The sequence below is a fragment of the Parasteatoda tepidariorum genome, chromosome 4 (assembly GCF_043381705.1).
Source record: "Parasteatoda tepidariorum isolate YZ-2023 chromosome 4, CAS_Ptep_4.0, whole genome shotgun sequence".
Lineage (NCBI taxonomy): Eukaryota > Metazoa > Arthropoda > Arachnida > Araneae > Theridiidae > Parasteatoda > Parasteatoda tepidariorum.
The window spans coordinates 81,336,505-81,356,816 of NC_092207.1; the positions used below are offsets into that span (position 1 = coordinate 81,336,505).

The 20,312-nt window shown below is 29.5% G+C and overlaps 2 protein-coding genes across 2 annotated transcripts in view; both read left to right on the top strand.

The window, feature by feature from the left end:
• Nucleotides 1–1,921: 1,921 nt before the first annotated feature.
• On the top strand, nucleotides 1,922–12,517 carry LOC107452063 (uncharacterized). Its single transcript, XM_043041504.2, has 6 exons — nucleotides 1,922–2,364; nucleotides 4,992–5,099; nucleotides 7,268–7,504; nucleotides 8,707–8,754; nucleotides 9,825–10,013; nucleotides 11,506–12,517. The coding sequence occupies exons 1-6, from the start codon at nucleotides 2,331–2,333 to the stop codon at nucleotides 12,225–12,227; spliced, it is 1,338 nt and encodes a 445-aa protein (XP_042897438.1). The 5' UTR covers nucleotides 1,922–2,330; the 3' UTR covers nucleotides 12,228–12,517.
• Nucleotides 12,518–17,771: 5,254 nt separating this feature from the next.
• Nucleotides 17,772–20,312, top strand: part of LOC122269271 (uncharacterized) — a 16,467-nt gene continuing 13,926 nt past the window's right edge. The window contains exons 1-2 of the mRNA XM_071180398.1: nucleotides 17,772–17,961; nucleotides 18,819–18,926. Coding sequence (XP_071036499.1) covers nucleotides 17,772–17,961; nucleotides 18,819–18,926 — 298 coding nt within the window. The remainder of the gene's footprint in view (nucleotides 17,962–18,818; nucleotides 18,927–20,312) is intronic.

Sequence of the window (20,312 nt, forward strand, 5' to 3'; positions counted from 1 at the left end):
ATCATAGAGAGTATTTCAGAAAACTTTGGAAATTTTCATCTGAATAATTTTACACTTTTTTTAATACTTGTAGAACACCGTAGATAAATAGTTTATGCCCATAAAAGTTCATTCGGAGAAAAAACTATTTTGCTCGCGAAAAGCAAAGTTTTTCCACAGCACGGCACATCTTCACTATGTAATAACTCAAAGGGAATACCGTTTTTTCACATTATTGATTAGTCAAAACTCAATAATCCTCAACACGCGACAGATAGCAATCCAATTAACATTTTTGTGACGGATGGAAATAAACCGTTCTTCCCCTTTGTCTTGATATTAATAATTTATCATCTTTTAATTCTTAAAAGAAACTTTGTTAGATTTTGGTAGAAATCTTAAAACTATAATTTCAATATATATATATAATAGGAATGTTTTTTTTTCTTTACGGCATTTCTTTACGACACTCTTTGTAATGAGCATAAAATATCTTCTTTTATTAAAGTACATTTTGCAAAATTTGTGTAAACATAGATGAGAGATCACAAATAAATATTTAAGCAAGAAGAAAACATAAACACTTTATCAAAATTCGGCAGGATAAAAAACATAAACTATAGGAAGCTTGAAATTTTTATTGATATAATTGTCTGAGAGATGATATATTTTCCTTGTTTTGTTATATATATATATATATATTTCTATGCAATATTTATGCAATAATTATATGCAATAATTATATGCAATAATTTTCTTTTTCTACAAGAATATAGATTTGTAATCTTTGAATGGAGAGAGAATATCATTAAAGATTTTAAAATCAATATTAAAAGGGACAAATTAATTTTTCATAAGGATTTAATTTTTAACTCTGTTCTAAGACAAGATATTAAAAATATTCAAAATAAATTTTGTATTACCACTGTTGATAAAGCTAGTAATAATTTTGCAATTATTTGAAAATTTTTTTACAAACAACTTCTTTCCAATGAACTTAATAGCAATATTACCTACAAAAAACTTAACACCAACAGTGATATTATTATTAATAAAATTAATGCTATCTATAAAAGACTTAAAATTAAACCAAATAATATTAACAATTTTCCTTTTCTTTTTGCCAATCCAAAATTCCATAAGACTCCAACCAAATTCAGGTTTATTGCAAGTGGCGTTAATAGTAACATGAAAAAAATCGGTATTTACTTTGAGAACATTCTTAAAAAAGTTTATAACAAAATTAATAAACTTACTAAAAATAATAACTATTTAAATTGGAATATTAAAAATAGCATTCAGGTTTTAAATACACTAAAAACTTTAAAAAATGTAGATTCAATTCACTGTTTTGATTTCGAAAACCTCTATACTTCCCTTCCAACTAATAAAATTCATGATGACCTTCTTCAAATTCATAGCATGTTTAATCTCAGTGATATTATTAATGAAGATAACTGGAACTTTCTAGTACATATTAACCTTAACAACAATTATATTCTTTTCAATGACCACCTTTTTCAACAAATTAATGGTATTCCCATGGGAAATAATTTCAGTACTAACATCTGCAATATTTTTCTTTTTCTACAAGAATATAGATTTGTAAAATCACATGTTAATCTTCCAATTGATTCTCTCTTTCTCAGATTCATTGANTTTTTTTAATACTAGAATAACATTAAATGTTCAGCTTCTCAAATGTAATCTAATATTATGAGCTATTCCGGTACATGTGAAATAAAATTGTAGTAGTTGTAGCAATCGACAAAAATAATGTAGTTTTTCCGACAACTGATTAAGATCCTATTTTCAAGAATGTGGTAACCTCTCATATTTTAATAACGAAGAAATAATAATTAGAAAATAATAGTACTCAAAGGCTCTCAATCATTAACTCGTGTTCTGAAAAGTATTTTAAACCTTTAAAATGGGACGTTGCTTTCTAATAATTTGTTAAGAATGTGAGTAATAATCATTTTACGAAAAGCAAAATTTTAAGAGAATTTCATGCATTTCCGCATAAGATAACTATGTCAATCCTTTTTTTAGAAATAATTTGAAGTGTAAATTTTGATTGTATCAATTGAATTCAAAGATAGTAAATAAATAATGTCGCAAGAAATAATGACGAGATACATGAAATATCTCTCTCATTAGGGATCAATAGAAGCTTCTTTGTATCTTAGAATAGAACGGGGAGGTATTGTTTCTTATCTTTATCGCCAAATTAGACTTCTTTTTTCATTTTCAAATTTATTTTTAAATTTGTTTTCAAGTATCAATATTTAGAGTGATTGAAAATAATTCATTCATTTTAGAATAACAAGTTTTGAGAGATTGATTCTGATATGCTGGAATACTTGAATTCGAAACCAATTGCAGGTAAGCTTACTTATATTTAGATTTATTTTATTTAATTTTCACTTAAAAAATGAAGTTGTCGTTAAGAAAATCAATTCGCGCCACGATGGATTTGATTAAATAATGAAATACAGACAACTGCAAATAATATTTATATACTGGAAAATTAAAAATCTTTAAAAACCTAGTTAATTTTTGAGAAAATACTTTATGCATAACATTAAATATTTATGCATTTTTTTCTTAATATTGCGAACATTATGCTACAAGATTTCTTATAGTTTCAGAATTTAAAAAATATTAAAATGCTGAGAGCATTTTATTCAAGTAGTATAAATATTTAGTTAATGAAACACTATATTAAAGTATTGACTTAACTATTGAGTCTTTTATTTAAAATATCATTAGCTAATAGTAAATCATAAACCTTCGATTTTATTGACGTCAGATGTATGATTTTTTTGTGAATTTATTTTTCAAGGATAAATACTTTAAAAAAATTTCTATTCATTATTTTAAGCCTCATCTTTAAATTTTGAATAATTTTTTAATTTTTGTCAATGATATATTAGATACGAATTAGATTTTCGGCTTCAGAACCCAATTTAAATAATTATCTTTAAGAACGAACATTTTAAAGAACATTTGTAGGAAATATTTCAACGAACAAAAGAAAGAATGAACATTTTAAATGTTTTTCTTCCACTTGTTATTTTTAGTATTATTTTCAAATTTTGTATAATCGTTTAATTTTTATAAATGATATATCAGATTCGAGACTTAAATTATGAGTTTTAGAACCCAACTTAAATAATCAATTTTTAATATACTGTCTTATTTTCTAAGCAGGGTTCTTCTTTCAAATTTAGCAAGGAGGTGATCTTATAAGTCAATTTTAAACTAAAAAAATTTGTTAAAACTTTACATGATTGAATTTTTTTTCTCTTTAACGTTACTCCAAAAAAACATTTTTTATTAAGACATCATGATTCATATATGGTACACTAAACTTAATTAGTATATAACAATCAATTAATAAAGCTTTACTAATTATATTTAAATTGTTGGTAGCTTTCTGGACACCATAAAAAATTTCTAAACCTTTGTAAAATCCAAAAGTCTTTTATCTCTAGATTGTTTTTTAAAATGATTGTTTTCACATACTTAATCATGAAAGCAGTATTAAAAAGGTGGTAGTGTCATTTATTGTGCAGTTTTAAAAATGACCGGCCACTTCTCTTATATGACATAAAACAATAAATATGAACCAGGAATTTTTTTTCATAATAAACTATTTATAACTCTAAAAATTTTATAAAAATATATAAGAATTTTGAAGTCATCTAGGAAAACCATTTTATAAGTGCAAACTAAATGTTAAGAATTCGGTAAAGCATGAAAAAATCTGGATCATCTTTGTAGTTGGATCGATTGTGACAGAAGAAGACCATCGACGATTGATTATCATTACGAGAGGCGAACATTCGTCCCTTCCTTAAATTGTCCCTTATTTCAATGCTGGACATCAGTAAGTGTCAGCGGCTGAACTATTTAAGGAAACATTATTGACAAGGACTCATCTATTGGACTGTTGATGTATATCCAAGAACATGTTGTCTGGACTGGCGAGTTTCGCTTCAAACTGTATGGAATGAATGTACGTGCGTAAATATGAAGTTAACGTCATGAATTCATGGATCTTTCATGTCAAAAAAGAAATGCTCAGGTCAGGGGAGCCTCTTCGTGATATGGCGGGTATGGAATTAGCAGGATATGAAATCCCTGATATGTCTCTGACTGGTAGTTAAGTATTCTATTCAATAATCTCAGACCATTCATGTTCATTTCAATTTCCGAAGGAGTTTAACAAGACCAGAAGAACAATGAGATAACTCTGCACGTTGAGAGTAGCTACACAGGAACATTATCTTCTGACTTAGACTTAACACCTGAATCCGCAGACATGGAGGATCATTTAGCATGGTCTTGCAAAGTGCAATTCCGAAGAGATCACCAGAACGATATATTCATTTTGTAAGCCTGTGGGATTCACAGTCAGTATGAATTTGCCCCGAAATGCCCTCCAGCAGCAATCAGTGAATCCATGTCACGTCACGACGTGGCATGGACTCGTTGTCAGGTTTCACAGCATCAAGCAGGTGTACCAGATTTTTTTCCTCAGTGTATTTATTTGTGACCCCTAACCTCGTAAACTTTATTTTAGTTTACTTTTGACACTCATTCTAAAAATATATATTATATTTAGTTTATTAAGGTTAAGTTATTCAAATAAAGTGGTTTCCTCGTTATGGAAAAAATTGTTCTGCTATTTTTTGATGTTTCCATACATTTAAAAAAATTGTTCTTTAAAATTTGCAAAAATATCACAGATCATATTATTCTACTTTTAAAAAAAATGAAGTAAAAATCAGTTAAAAATACTCAAGTTTTACTTTATATATCTTAAACTTTTCAAGGGAAATTGTTACATTTTACAAGCTACTCTTTTTAAATTAATGGCTAATATATTCAACTTTCTAAATAATTTTATTTAAAAACTGAAATTTATTAGTATAGTCATTTGCTGCTTAGTTAAAATTTCCAATACTACATTCTGCGAAATGTATGTAAAATTTTACTTGTTCCAGGAACAGTACTGTGCTTAGCTATAGGCATCTTTTTATTGGATTCACATGTGGATGCTTCAACTATAAAATCTAGAGGCAGCTCTGAAGAGCGTTCCGAAGAAAGTAATAGTAAGTATAGTTTTATAAATAATTATTACATTACTTAATATCTTGTATGATTACCATGCATTATTACATCGTTAGTGTTTTTGTGCTTTTTTTTTATTTTATTTTTTTTTTTTTGCTGTCTTATAGTACTTTTTCATTATCTCATATGATTTGCATCCCGTTCAGTATTATCCTTTATAAGGTGTTCAGAAGCTTTCTTTTCTTTTATCTTTTAAACGGAACAACACGAAGGAAAAAAACACTATATCAAACTTTATAATCTGCTTTGAAGGTAAAAAATTTCTATATAAAATTTGATAACATTTTCTTAAAGGCAAATCTTTCAATCCATAAAATCTTATACCAATCCATGCAGGTGAAAAATCCCCATATTAAATTTTAAAACAATCTTTGAAAAGAACTGCATAATTATTAAATAATCTAGGGAAAGGGAAAATTCCAATATACATTTTTATAATATGCACAACTACCAATATAAAAACTAAAAAACTTATGTATAAAATTTTAATGAAGGTGAAAATTTTAAACATAAAATTTTTAACAAACCATAAGGAGGAAAAATCCCTACATAAAATTTTATAGTATTATTCTACGAATGTGAAAAATCCTAGTACAAAATTTTATCTTATAAAAGTTAAAAGTCTCTACAAAATATTTTATAACACTGCATGAAAGAGACAAAAAAAAAATACAAAAAGTGTCATAACAACCTGGGAAAATTAAGAATCCTTGAATATTTTTTTTGAGCTTATAAATGAGCTATCACAATCTGGAAAGTAATAAAATCAATATAAAGTTGTATAACAGCCCGAGGGTGATAAATTTAATATAAAATTTTACAGCACCCTATAGAGGAGGAAAATCCTAAAATAAAACTTTGTGACATACTGCGAAGATGAAAGCTCCTACATAAAATTTTAAACCATCTTGTGAGGGAAAATTTTCCCACATAAAATTTTATAACATCCCATTAAAAAAAAATTACTTCATAACATCGTGCGTTGGTAAAAAATTCCAATTAAGAAATATTTAATTTTCATTATGAAAATTAAATATTTCTAAAAATGTACTTTCCGGGAAATTAAAAAAAAATTTTGTTATGCGTGGTTGTTATGCATGGCTAACACGGTTGATTTCTTCAAAAAACTATAGGTTGCTTTGGTCATATATAGGAATAATTTATGTTTTTATAATTCGCTTTTTTTCTGTTAAAAAAATCCTTCTCAGTTTTTTTTAACTTTATGCAGTAAAAAGCAATGGTTATTTAATATAAACTCTAAGAAAATGTTCAATAGCACATAATTTTAATGAAAAATCAAATTTAAAAAATATTTGACGTATTTCTTTCTGTATGCAAACAGTTATTAATCTGAAAAAATATTGTTAAATGATGTATCTTTCTTTATTAGTACAGAATTACCTCGTTTTTTCTATTCAAGATACGGAATTGTTTTGCTTGTCTAGAATTGTCCTGCTTACAGAATAACCAGTTTACAGAATTTTTTAACCAAGATATGGATTCTTTTTGCTGGTACAGAATTTTATTGTTTCCTAACCAACCAAGATATGGAATCGTTTTGCTTGTACAGCTTTAGCCAGGCAACAACGATTTTAACCCTGATACAGAATTTAAGACAGAATAACCCCTTTCACAGAGTGGGTTGTTGAAAAAGTTTCAAAAAGCAAAGATACAAATGTATCACTGAGGGGGGGGGAGTATTTATAGAGAAGTGAAGCCAAACGACTTCGGCCTCAGCTGCACTACGCGGTTAAGGGTCCTTCAGTTTCTGGTTAGAATAACTCGAGCTCAGGGCGTTTTCTGACCAGTAAATTATGGGCAAACTAATATTTCTAAATCGTGATTAATTATAACTGTCTGGTATTTGCAAAGCAATTTTATGTTATCGAAAATTTTGTGTAGGAAAGTAAGAAGGTAATTGTGGCGGTGATTAAAATGATTATCTTACATGGGGATTAGGGTAGGGGTAGAAAATTACAGTTAATTAACCATTGCCTATAAAAACATTTTGTAAGACTTTTACCATATTTTTATTGAAGAAATTATTCACAAAAGCCCATTTATTCATGCTCTAGTGGGGAATTACCCCATATCCAAACACATTTTTATTTATATTACATATTTTTTTTTTCATTTTTGCATGCTCTAGATATCATAGAATGGGTCAGGTATTGGGATTGGAACAGAGACCGGAGCATGGATAAACAGAAGAACTTTAAATGTCCATCGTCCAACGGTAGATTCTCCGATATCGAAGATTGCTCAGCATACTTCATGTGCAGAAATTGGAATTCCATGTGGAAACCCTGTCAAGGAAGGAAACGCTTTGATAGGTACAGAAAAGTATGTCTACCATTCAATATTGCCGTATGTGATGACGGAAGTGGTGAGTTATTATCATATTCAAAGTATATTTTTTCACTGCACTAATCAAATTCCTATTTCTCATTTTATAAAATATACTTGCTGAAAACCCATTTTTCTTGTTGGGGGAGGCAAGCAAACAATCAATGTATCAGTGTTGAAAAACATTACTAAATCATGCACAAGACTAAAGACCATATACTGACATAATAAACAAAACTAAATAATTCTTCTTTATTTTTAGTTTATTATTATTTGTTCTCCTTCCAAATGGTTTCACGTCATTAGATTTTTTTAAAAAATCACGCTTTTTCTCTTTTTTTAGAAGTTCACCACTTTAAAATGAAAATTAACTATATTTAGAATCATTTTTTATAACACTGTTGCTTGAAGCCAACTCATAATAGTCAACATTTTCCACAGGCAAGCAATTTTCCACTGTATTTATTCCTCTCGGGCTGATGGTATAGCCAACAAATGTGTCTTCCGCTAAGTCTAGCCAGCCCCAACTGCTTGATCCCTCATTTCCCTTGTCTTCTGGATTAGGTTCAAAATTACGAGGATACGGAGTTGTATAGAAAGATAATGTGCTGTTCCATGTGTCCGAAAAATGATGTAGAATTATTAATGTGTGGTTCCCTTTAATGGATAAGTATCGTTTATCCATTAATTTTGAATTTTGGTACATAGCTTAGTCTTTTTTCCTTTTATTTCAATTAATGTTGGTTTTAAGTTATTTAGTTTCGTAGAAACGCGCTTTATAAGCATAACTATAAATAAATTAAATACGTGATTTTAGATAACTCTAGAAATGCTAATTCATGTGCACAATATATACAAATCCTCCTCAGCTCAGACAATTATATCAATAAAAATTTCAAACTTCCTATAGTCAACTGGTTTAATCATGCTTTGTATCAACAAATTTTGATTAGGTGTTTGTGTTTTCTTCTTGCTTAAATATTTATTTGTGATCTCTCATCTACGTTGACAAAAATTTTGTAAAATGTACTTTAGTAAAGAGTAACTTTAGTAACGCACTAGGTCTGCTCATCGGCAAATCCGATTGTGCAGCTCATTGGAAATAAAAAAAAAATAAAAAAACTTTAGTAAAGAAAAATTATTTTATGCACCATTTTTTTTTTTAATTATTATTCATTGTCTAGAATTGCATCAAAATCATCCTTGTACCTCGTTCGTAAAACAAAAAAATTACTTTTTCAGACGACAAAAAGACGACGGATGGGGTAGTTGGAACCACAACTCCTATAGGTAAATGTTTTTGTTTAATTTTTTCATAGCATATAATTTTTAAATAAAAAAATTTATTAAAAAAGTTTCATTACATTTGCTTAAAAAAAGCTACCTAAACTGCTGATTGGGTGATAACCTAAAGAATGCATTTTGCTACACTTCAGACTAATCCAACTGATGCCTACTTAGTTATACGACTTACTACTTTGGCCAAACCACGTCGATGCACTTCAGACTATTCCAACTGAAATACTTTCACGGATTCCTACTTAGTTTGTACTTAGGCAAAACCACGTTGTCGCTACAAATGATGTCTTTTTTCTTTCTTTTTTTTTTACAATTATCATTTTTTCAGACAGCAGCGCCATCTATTATCAAATTGTGTAACTAATTTTGAGTTTTGGTGTAAATATAAATCTTACATTCAGATCTGAAAAAAGCAAATCTTACATATCTATCGACTTCCGTTTTTTCTTTTATTAATTTTCAATTCAATGGTCATTTTTGATACACCCGAGTCGAAGACTTAGTAAACCATTATTCGCCACCTCTATGATCTCAACACTCGAATAAGCTATCTGGGGAGATGACCGGTTCTAATACGTCTTGACCCTCCCTCTTTGCCTCTCCTCTTCTTCTCAGCTGTATATGAATGTACTGCGATATTCACTATTCTTAATTATTTTCGTATTTAATTGCCACAAATATTTTTTTTAATTTACTCGATGCTTTCTTTTAGAAGTATGTTCCACGCATTTCTCTGTTTCATATAGTCTCCTAACTTTAATACGTAAAAACAAAACAATAAAATAATAATAATAAAATTAAGTGAAAAACAAATTTGAAGTAAAGACCTACAATAAGTAAAGTAAGTTGCCATAGAAATAAGTAAATACCAAACATGGCACTTTCATGCACTTGAGCACACTGGATTAGTTAAAAACTGTTAATATAGTTTCTCGGAAAATTTCTATAAGCACGTTTATAAACAAAACTTGAGCAAATAGTTTTTTTTTTACATAAATGCCCTGCACATCTTATAAAAAATATACTTTTAAGGTTAATAGTGTGTTTTCTGTATGTTACAGATGATTCATTCACGTGTCCAAAAGTCAGGGGATATTTTCCTGATCCAAATGACTGTTCCAAGTACTACATATGCACTTTCTTTGTTCCAAGTTTGAGAAGATGTGAAAAGAATTTTCTCTATGACGGAGTCAGTAAACATTGCAGAAGAGAGAGATATGTGAACTGTGGATCCAGGAAAAGACCAACAAGTAGTGAAAGAGTTTTTTTCCTTGTGATCATACAAATATTTACAATATTCATTTTAAGTTCCAGGTCGCAAGACTTTGAGGAGCCTTAGCTATATAATTTTGCTGGATCTCTTAAGTATTCACCCTCTCAAGGTACCCCTGCAAAATAACGAAGGATAATTTAAAATATTTAGTGATCAAGCGAATACGCTTTTATTATACAATGAAGTATACATATATTTCTTTTTCGAATATTATTTCTAAAAATGAAACACTTTGCTTTTTTTCTTCAAATTTTATGCCATCGCTAATTTTCATCAGAAAAAAAAAACATATTTTCTAAATTACATATTAATGGGCATCACTAGAGTCACAACCATTATTCGAGATATTTGTTGTGTCTTTTGTCAGGTAATTATTTGGGGCTTCAGAGACCCTAAATGCCCCAAATATGTACGACATCTAGGGAGAAGACCGGTTCCATGTCTTGACCCTTCCCTGTCATCCTTTTCTCAGTAGTATAAAAATGCACTGCGATATTTTCCCCATTCTAAATACTTTGCATATTCAGTTGTCATATATATCATTTAAAATTTCCACAACGTTTCTGTTAGAACTATGTTCAATGTAGTTTCCTAATTTAAAGGTTTTTAATCTGTTTGAAAATCACAAGACACAAACAAACGTATTTCCTTCTCCTATGACTCTCCACACGCTGATGGTGTAAGCATGCGATGTGTTACCATAGGTAGAGAATTCTGCTCTAAGCCATGTGTAACCCATTTTGATTGCTAATACATTGTGTTTGAAAATCTTAGATAATCCTCTTTCATCCACTCTCATCCTTACAAAAAGAAATTTTCCACTATTAACGTTACTTATCAACATTTTTAATATAAACTATGTGACGTAGGTTTGTAAAAAGCAATCAATGTAAGAGGGGTCGTAGAGATTAATGCACCACAGCTTTGCGTCGTGGTCGTTTGATCAGATTTACTTCCCAAAAGAACTGGTTCCCTACAATCTGAATATTTAAGTTGCCTCCTGAAATAGAATCGTAGTTCTTCGCATTGATAGACCAGTGTCTTAACCATTGAACCTAAGGCTCCTATTCATTCCAATTTTTGGAGGGCAATCATGCAATTTTCAAATGAACTAATACCGCTAACTCTATAAACATATGCCCTTTTTTATTATTACTTTTATTGAACATTAAAAATTTTCACAACCTGAAAAGAAAAAAAGAAGTAACACAAATTATAAATTTCATTTTATTTAGTACTTATGATTTTTTTATCCTCTTAGTTAGCCATGGTTGGTCGTATTTAATGTTGGAAAATTGTAACAGCTGCGATAAAACATAGTAGGTATGTTTAGTATATATGTAGTATGTAGAAAGTAAAGTAGGTCATGAAATTCCATATATGGCAGGTGAAGGTGATTTCCTTTATAATGTATCAAAATTGTGTAACATCTTATAAAAAATAAAACAATAAATTTTTTATAAATTTAGGTGAAACCACAGTCAGTACAACTCCTATACCAACAACACCAGAACCTACTACAACTACCTGCACCCCACCAACCACTCCACAGCCAACCACCACCCCACCCACCACTACACAACCAACCACAACCCCACCTACCACTACACAGCCTACCACCACCCCGCTCACCACTACACAAGCAACCACCACTCCACTTACCACTACACAGCCAACTACCACCCCGCCCACCACTACACAACCAACCACCACCCCACTTACCACTACACAGAAAACCACCACCCCGCTCACCACTACACAAGCAACCACCACTCCACTTACCACTACACAGCCAACTACCACCCAGCCCACCACTACACAACCAACCACCACCCCACTTACCACTACACAGCCAACCACCACCCCGCCCACCACTATACAACCAACCACTACCCCACCTACCACTACACAGCTTACCACCACCCCACCTACAACTCCACAGTCATCCACTCCAACTCCAAAACCAACTGGGCCACCTGAAACAGATTGTGATGAGGATGATTTAGACTGCATCATTAAAGAAACTGGTGAGATTTCTGTATGGTTTGAATGCCCAGAAGCAATTGGAGCCTATCGCCATCCAAGTAGCAATAAGCTCTTCATTTTCTGTAAGAATGGGAAGCCATTTGTGAAGAAGTGTGGTCAGAAGTTGGTGTATTCTGAACAAATGAGAACTTGCGTTACGCCATAAGATGAAGAAGGAAAAAAAATGTATTTTATTTTAATTTCAACGTAATATTTGGATTTTTGGTTCATAGTTATGTAAAAAGAATCAAAAATACTGCTCTTTATATAAATAAATCTTAATACAATAAATGTTTATTACAAAAATATTTGCTGCAGAATTTAACATCTATGCTGCACTAATAAATTGAAGTTTGTGCTACTATCTTTGTGTTTCACTCATAGCTCTCCTGAACGGTTCAGGATCCTAAAATTTAAATAAGGGGAAATTTTGACTTTCTTTCCCATTATGTAAAACATGGCATCAGAAATATTAAAGCTTTATTTATTTAAAAACAAGTTATTTTGGGAGTTTATTTCACATTTTTTTAAAATAATTATTTTTCTTTGATTCACTGCGAAGTGACCAACCACCACCCCGCTTACCACTACACAGCCTTCCACTCCAACTCCAAAACCAACTGGGCCACCAGGAGCAGATTGTGCTGAGGATGATTTGGATTGCATCATTAAAGAAACTGTAGAGTTTTCTGTATGGTTTGAATGACCAGAAGCAATTGGAGCCCATCGCCCTCCAAGTAGCAATAAGCTCTTCGTTTTCTGTAAGAATTGGAAGCCCCTTGTGAAGAAGTGTGGTCAAAAATCAGTGCATTCTGAACGAATGAGAACTTGCGTCATGCCGTATAATGAGAAAAAGCTTTTTGAAAAAAAAAATTTTACGTAATAAGAGATTTTTTTCGTTCATAGTTATGTTAAAAGAACCAAGAATATTATATTTTATATAAGTAAATCTTAATATAATGAGTGCTTGTGACAAAAAAATATTTGCTGCAAAATTTATTCTCTATATGCTGTACTAATAAACGAGAGTTTGTGTGACTGTCTGTGTCTCTCATAGCTCCCCGAAAGATTCGGACTGTTATCCATAAATTCAGACAATCAGTGCAAGGGAAATTTTGACCTTCTTTCCATGTGAAACATTATGTAATCCAATTACGTAATTTTACGTTTGCGGAAATTGTTGGTGCAATTTGAAGGATCATGATTCAACTTTTTAGGNGCCCTCCAAGTAGCAATAAGCTCTTCATTTTCTGTAAGAATTGGAAACCGTTTGTGAAGAAGTGTGGTCAGAAATTAGTGTATTCTGAACGAATGAGAACTTGCGTTATGCCGTATAATGAGAAAAAGCTTTTTGAAAAAAAAAATTGACGTAATAAGAGATTTTTTTCGTTCATAGTTATGTTAAAAGAACCAAGAATATTATTTTTTATATAAGTAAATCTTAATATAATAAATGCTTGTGACAAAAAAATATTTGCTGCAAAATTTATTCTCTATGTGCTGTACTAATAAACGAGAGCTTGTGTGACTGTCTGTGTCTCTCATATCTCCCCGAAAGATTCGGACAGTTATCCATAAATTCAGACAATGAGTACAAGGGAAATTTTGACCTTCTTTCCATGTGAAACATTATGTAATCCAATTACGTAATTTTACGTTTGATGAAATTGTTGGTGCAATTTGAAGGATCATGATTCAACTTTTTACGCCAAAATGAGCATAGGAAATATTAAACTCCTTTCCTTTTTTATAACACGATAATTTTAAAAGCATTCATATGTAAGTACCACATCCCCATAGAATAATTTCAAAATTTCTGGTATTAAAGCTGGAAAGAAGTTATTAACTTCCATCTCTTCATTTTGGTCTATCCGAATATTGCATGGGTAAAAAAGACACCATTTCTAAAAGCTTCAAAGATAATCTTTTAAATTATACCAATTGTTTTCAAAAACGTTTGCTGCTAAAGGAAAGATAACTTTTGTAAAGTTAATATAAAAGTGTTTGTAGTAATTTGTCACCCGTCTGTACTTGCCTAAAATTTTTATAAATTAATGTGCAGTAATAACATTTTCAATTTTAATTGTATTTTGCTGAAAATCATTTTCACCCTTTCTTTCATCCTCCTTTTAATTTCTTATCTGTTTATTTTAAACATACAATGCATTTCTCAGAACTCTGGAAAATTTCATTTCAGTAATTTTATACTTTCTTTTTATACTTGAAAACTCAGTAGAAAAACGGTTTATGCCTGTAAGAGTTGATTCGGAGAAAAAAGGATTTTGCAGGCGAAAAATAAAAGTTTTTCCACAATACGGCCCACCTTCTTTGTTTAATAACTCAAAGCTAATACCAATTTCTCACATTATTGATTTGTCAACACTCAGTAATCCTTAAGACGAGACAGATGGTCATCCAATTGTCATTTTTGTGAAAAAGGGACTTAAACTGTTCTTCCCCCTTGGTTTTCATTTACTTTATTGATTTATCTACTTTTAAATCCTAAAGGAAATTTTGGTGGTTTTTGATAGAAATTATGAAACTATAATTACAACTTATGTAAATCATGTGTGGCAAAAATATGAAGAACAATTATGAAAAAACCACAGCCTATTTCTCCAAATTATTTCTAAACTAAAATGTCAAATTTTTAAATATATAACACAAGCAACGTAAAAAGAAAAAACATATACATATAGACACACTTGGAAACATTTGTAATAAAATAGTAATTGTTGTTAATATGCAAATAAAATCTCATTTTTCCTCTCCTTCTCAAATAAGTTGCGCGAGTTGCGTGATGTAATACTACGACTTCCCGATAGGGGAAATAGCTATATATATTTGTTGAAGAAGCTGACTAGTTGTTAGTTGATTCAGATGTGTAGCACTGTGTGTGCGAACTATTGTTTTCCTCACATTATGTTTTAATAAATACTTTATTTGCCGGCATTAGCCTCTGTGCTACTCAACCAAACAACAGTAATAATTATAGCAAACTGCAAAAATAAATAAAATTTAATAAATAGAAAGATATAGAAAGATATAAAATGTTTATGTCTTTCTAATATTCTAAAGTTATACAACATAACTTTAAATTTTCCACTTTTCTGATGTTACCTAATGTACTACTGGGGTGCATTTGTAATAAAATAATAGCAGTTGTTAGCAAACTACAAAAGTAATATAGTTTTTCCGACAACTGATTAAGATCCAGTTTTCTAGATTGTGGCTACCTCTCATATTTTATTAGTTAAGAATTAATAATTCTAAAATTATAATACTCAAAGTCTCTCAATTATTAACTTGTGTTCTTTAAAGTATTTTAAAATGGGAATTAGTTTTCTAATAATTTGTTAAAAATATGAGTAATAATCATTTTACGAAAAGCAAAATTGGAAAAAAATTCTGATATTTCCGCATAAGATTACTATATCAATCCTTTTTTAAAAAATAATTTGAAATGCAACTTTTGATTCCGTCAATTGAATTCGGAGCTAGTAAATAAAAAATGTTGCAAGAAATCGTGTCGAGATACATGAAATCTATCTCTCATTAGAGATCAATGGAAGTTTATTTGTATCTAAAAATAGATCCGTTTTTGTTCCCCTTCCTCGTATCTCATTCTCATTTACAGTTTTCTGGTGTTTTCAAGATGATTGCTTTCTTAATCAAACAGTTTGCTTCAATAAGTGTATTTCACAACAGTAAAGATAAAACTTTAAAATCTGTTTTTCAAATTATTTGGAAACGAGGAAGTATTGTTTCTTATCTTTATCGCCAAATAAGACATCTTTTTTATTTTTAAATTTATTTTTAAATTTGTTTTCAAGCATTAATATTTATAGTGATTGAAAATAATTCATTAATTTTAGAAAAACAAGTTTTGAAAGACTGATTCTGATATGCTGGAATACTTGAATTCGAAACTAATTTTCGGTAAGCTTACTTGTATTTGGATTTATTTTATTTAATTTTCACTTAAAAAATGAAGTTATTGTTAAAAAATCATTTTGCTCCATTAAGATTTTGATTACCTAATTAAATACAGACAACTGCAAATAATATTCATGTACTGGAAAATTAAACATCTTTAAAAACCTAATTAGTTTTTGGGAAAATACTTTATGATTAATATTAAATATTTATGCATTTTTTTCTTAATGATGCGAACATTATGCTACAAGATTTCTTATAGTTTCAGAATTCGAAAAATATAAAATTTTGAAAGCATTTTGTTCAAGTTGTGTTAATATTTAGTTAACAGAAACACTATATTAAACCAGGNTATTTATGCATTTTTTTCTTAATGATGCGAACATTATGCTACAAGATTTCTTATAGTTTCAGAATTCGAAAAATATAAAATTTTGAAAGCATTTTGTTCAAGTAGTGTTAATATTTAGTTAATAGAAACACTATATTAAAGTATTGACATTACTATTGTGTCTTTTATTTGAAATATCATTAGCTAATAGTAAATCATAAACCTTCGATTTTATTGACGTCAGATGTATGATTTTTCTGTGAATTTATTTTTCAAGGATAAATACTTTTAAAAAATTTCTATTCATTATTTTAAGCATCATCTTGAAATTTTGAATAATTTTTTAATTTTTGTCATTGTTATATTAGATACGAGAATTAGATTTTCGGCTTCAGAACCCAATTTAAATAATTATCTTTAAGAACGAACATTTTAAACAACATTTGAAGGAAATATTTGAACGAACAAAAGAAAGAATGAACATTTTAAATGTTTTTCTTCTACTTGTTATTTTTAGTATTATTTTCAAATTTTGTATAATCGTTTAATTTTTATAAATGATATATCAGATTCGAGACTTAGATTATGAGTTTTAGAACCCAACTTAAATAATCAATTTTTAATATACTGTCTTATTTTCTAAGCAGGGTTCTTCTTTCAAATTTTGCTAGGAGGTGATCTTATAAGTCAATTTTAAACTAAAAAAATTCGTTAAAACCTTGCATGATTGAATTTTTTTCTCTTTAACGTTACTCGTAAAAAACATTTTTTATTAAGACATCATGACTCATATATGGTACACTGAACTTAATTAGTATATAACAATCAATTAATAAAGCTTTACTAATTATATTTAAAATGTTGGTAGCTTTCTGGACATCATAAAAAATTTCTAAACCTTTGTAAAATCCAAAAGACTTTTATCTCTAGATTGTTTTTTAAAATGATTATTTTCACATATTTAATCATGAAAGCAGTATTAAAAAGGTGGTAGTGTCATTTATTGTGTAGTTTTAAAAATGATTATTTTAGGTTACTGACATGACAGTAAAAGACCGGACACTTCTCTTATATGACATAAAACAATAAATATGAACCAGGAATTTTTTTTTGTAATAAACTATTTATAACTCTAAACATTTTATAAAAATATATAAGAATATTGAAGTCATCTAAGAAAACCATTTTATAAGTGCAAACAGAATGTTAAGAATTCGGTAAAGCAGGAAAAAATCTGAATCATCTTTGTATTCGGATCGATTGCGACAGAAGAAGACCATCGACGATTGATCAGACTCATTACGAGAGGCGAACATTCGTCCCTTCCCCAAATTGTCACTTATTTCAATGCTGTGACATCAGTAAGTGTCATCGGCTTAACTATTTAAGGAAACATTACTGATCAGGACTCATCTATTGGACTGTTGATGTTTAGCCAAGAACATGTTGTCTGGACTGGCGAGTCTCGCTTCAAACTGTATGGAATGGATGCACGTGCGTAAATATGAAGTTAACGTCATGAATTCATGGATCTTTCATGTCAAAAAAGAAATGCTCAGGTCAGGGGAACCTCTTCGTGATATGGTGGGTATGGAATTAGCAGGATATGAAATCCCTGATATGTCTCTGACTGGTAGTTGAGTATTCTATTCAATAATCTCTGACCATTCATGTTCATTTCAAATTCCGAAGGAGTTTAACAAGACCAGAAGGACAATGAGATAACTCTGCACGTTGAGAGTAGCTACACAGGAACATTATCTTCTGACTTAGACTTAACACCTGAATCCGCAGACATGGAGGATCATCTAGCATGGTCTTGCAAAGTGCAATTCCGAAGAGATCACCAGAACGATATATTCATTTTGTAAGCCTGTGGGATTCACAGTCAGTATGAATTTGTCCCGAAATGCCTTCCAGCCAGCAATCAGTGAATCCATGTCACGTCACGACGTGGCATGGACTCATTGTCAGGTTACACAGCATCAAGCAGGTGTACCAGTTTTTTTTTCCTCGGTGTATTTATTTGTGACCCCTAACCTCGTAAACTTTATTTTAATTTACTTTTGACACTCATTCTAAAAATATATATTATATTTAGGTTATTAAGGTTAAGTTATTCAAATAAAGTGAGTTCCTCGATATGGAAAAAATTATGGAAAAACTGCTATTTTTTGATGTTGCCATACATTTAAAAAAAAATGTTCTTTAAAATTTGCAAAAATATCACAGATCATATTATTCTACTTTTAAAAAAAATGAAGTAAAAATCAGTTAAAAATACTCAAATTTTACTTTATATATCTTAAACTTTTCAAGGGAAATTGTTACATTCTACAAGCTATTCTTTTTAAATTAATGGCTAATATATTCAACTTTCTAAATAATTTTATTTAAAAACTAAAATTTAGTAGTATAGTCATTTGCAGCTTAGTGAAAATTTTCAATAATACATTCTGCGAAATGTATGTAAAATTTTACTTGTTCCAGGAACAGTGTTGTGCTTAGCTATAGGTATCTTTTTATTGGATTCACATGTGGATGCTTCAACTATAAAATCTAGAGGCAGCTCTGAAGAGCGTTCCGAAGAAAGTAATAGTAAGTTTAGTTTTATAAATAATTATTACATTACTTAATATCTTGTATGATTGCCATGCATTATTACATCGTTAGTGTTTTTGTGCTTTTTTTTTCTTTTGCTGCTTTATAGTACTTTTTTAGTATCTCATATGATTTGCATCCCGTTCAGTATTATCCTTTATAAGGTGTTCAGAAGCTTTCTTTTCTTTTAAACGGAACAACATGAAGGAAAAAAACTCTATATCAAACTTTCTAATCTGCTTTGAAGGTAAAGAATTCCTATATAAAATTTGATAACATTTTCTCAAAGGCAAATCTTTCAATCCATAAAATTTTATACCAATCAATGCAGGAGAAAAATCCCCATATTAAATTTTAAAATATTCTTTGAAAAGAACTGCATAATTATTAAATAATCTAGGGAAAGGGAAAATTTCAATATAAATTTTCATAATATGCGCAAACTACCAATATAAAAACTAAAAAACTTCTGTATAAAATTTTATTGAAGGTGAAAATTTTAAACATAAAATGTTTTACACACCATAAGGAAGAAAAATCCCTACATAAAATTTTATAGTATTATTCTACGAATGTGAAAAATCCTAATACAAAATTTTATCTTTTAAAAGTTAAAAGTCTCTACAAAATATTTTATAACACTGCATGAAAGAAACAAAAAAAATATACAAAAATTGTCATAACAACCTGGGAAAATTAAGAATCCTTGAATATTTTTTTTTAAATCTTATAAAAGAGCTATCACAATCTGGAAAGTAATAAAAACTCTATAAAGTTGCATAACAGCCCGAGGGTGATAAATTTAATATAAAATTTTACAGCACCCTATAGAGGAGGAAAATCCTAAAATAAAACTTTGTGACATACTGTGAAGATGAAAGCTCCTACATAAAATTTTAAACCATCTTTTGAGGGAAAATTTTCCCTCATAAAATTTTATAACAACCCATGAAAAAAAAATTTCTTCCTAAAATCATAACATCGTGCGTTGGTAAAAAATTCCAATTAAGATCCAATAATGAAAATTAAATATTTCTAAAAATGTATTTTCCAGGAAATTAAAAAAAAATTATGTTATGCATGGTTGTTATGCATGGCTAACACGGTTGATTTCTTCAAAAAACTATAGGTTGCTATATAGAAATAATTTATGTTTTCGTAATTCGCTCTTTTTCTGTTAAAAAAATCTATCTCAGTTTTTTTTACTTTATGCAATTAAAAAGTATGATCTATTATACATAATTCTCTTACGTGGCTCCCAAATTTTGGCTGTATTTCTTTTCCGCCGGTGGCAACGTTTGCTTTGTTTTGAAAACACCAAAGCATTCTGCCTTTTAATGATGTGTTTCTGATCTAATATATATAATTCTCTTACGTGGCTCC

Bases quoted from the DNA above. Each gene is read 5' to 3' on its own strand.
- LOC107452063 (XM_043041504.2), top strand. From the start codon at position 2,331: ATGCTGGAATACTTGAATTCGAAACCAATTGCAG. The intron at 2,365-4,991 runs GTAAGCTTACTT...TACTTGTTCCAG, and splicing joins GAATTCGAAACCAATTGCAG to GAACAGTACTGTGCTTAGCT. The intron at 5,100-7,267 runs GTAAGTATAGTT...TGCATGCTCTAG, and splicing joins GCGTTCCGAAGAAAGTAATA to ATATCATAGAATGGGTCAGG.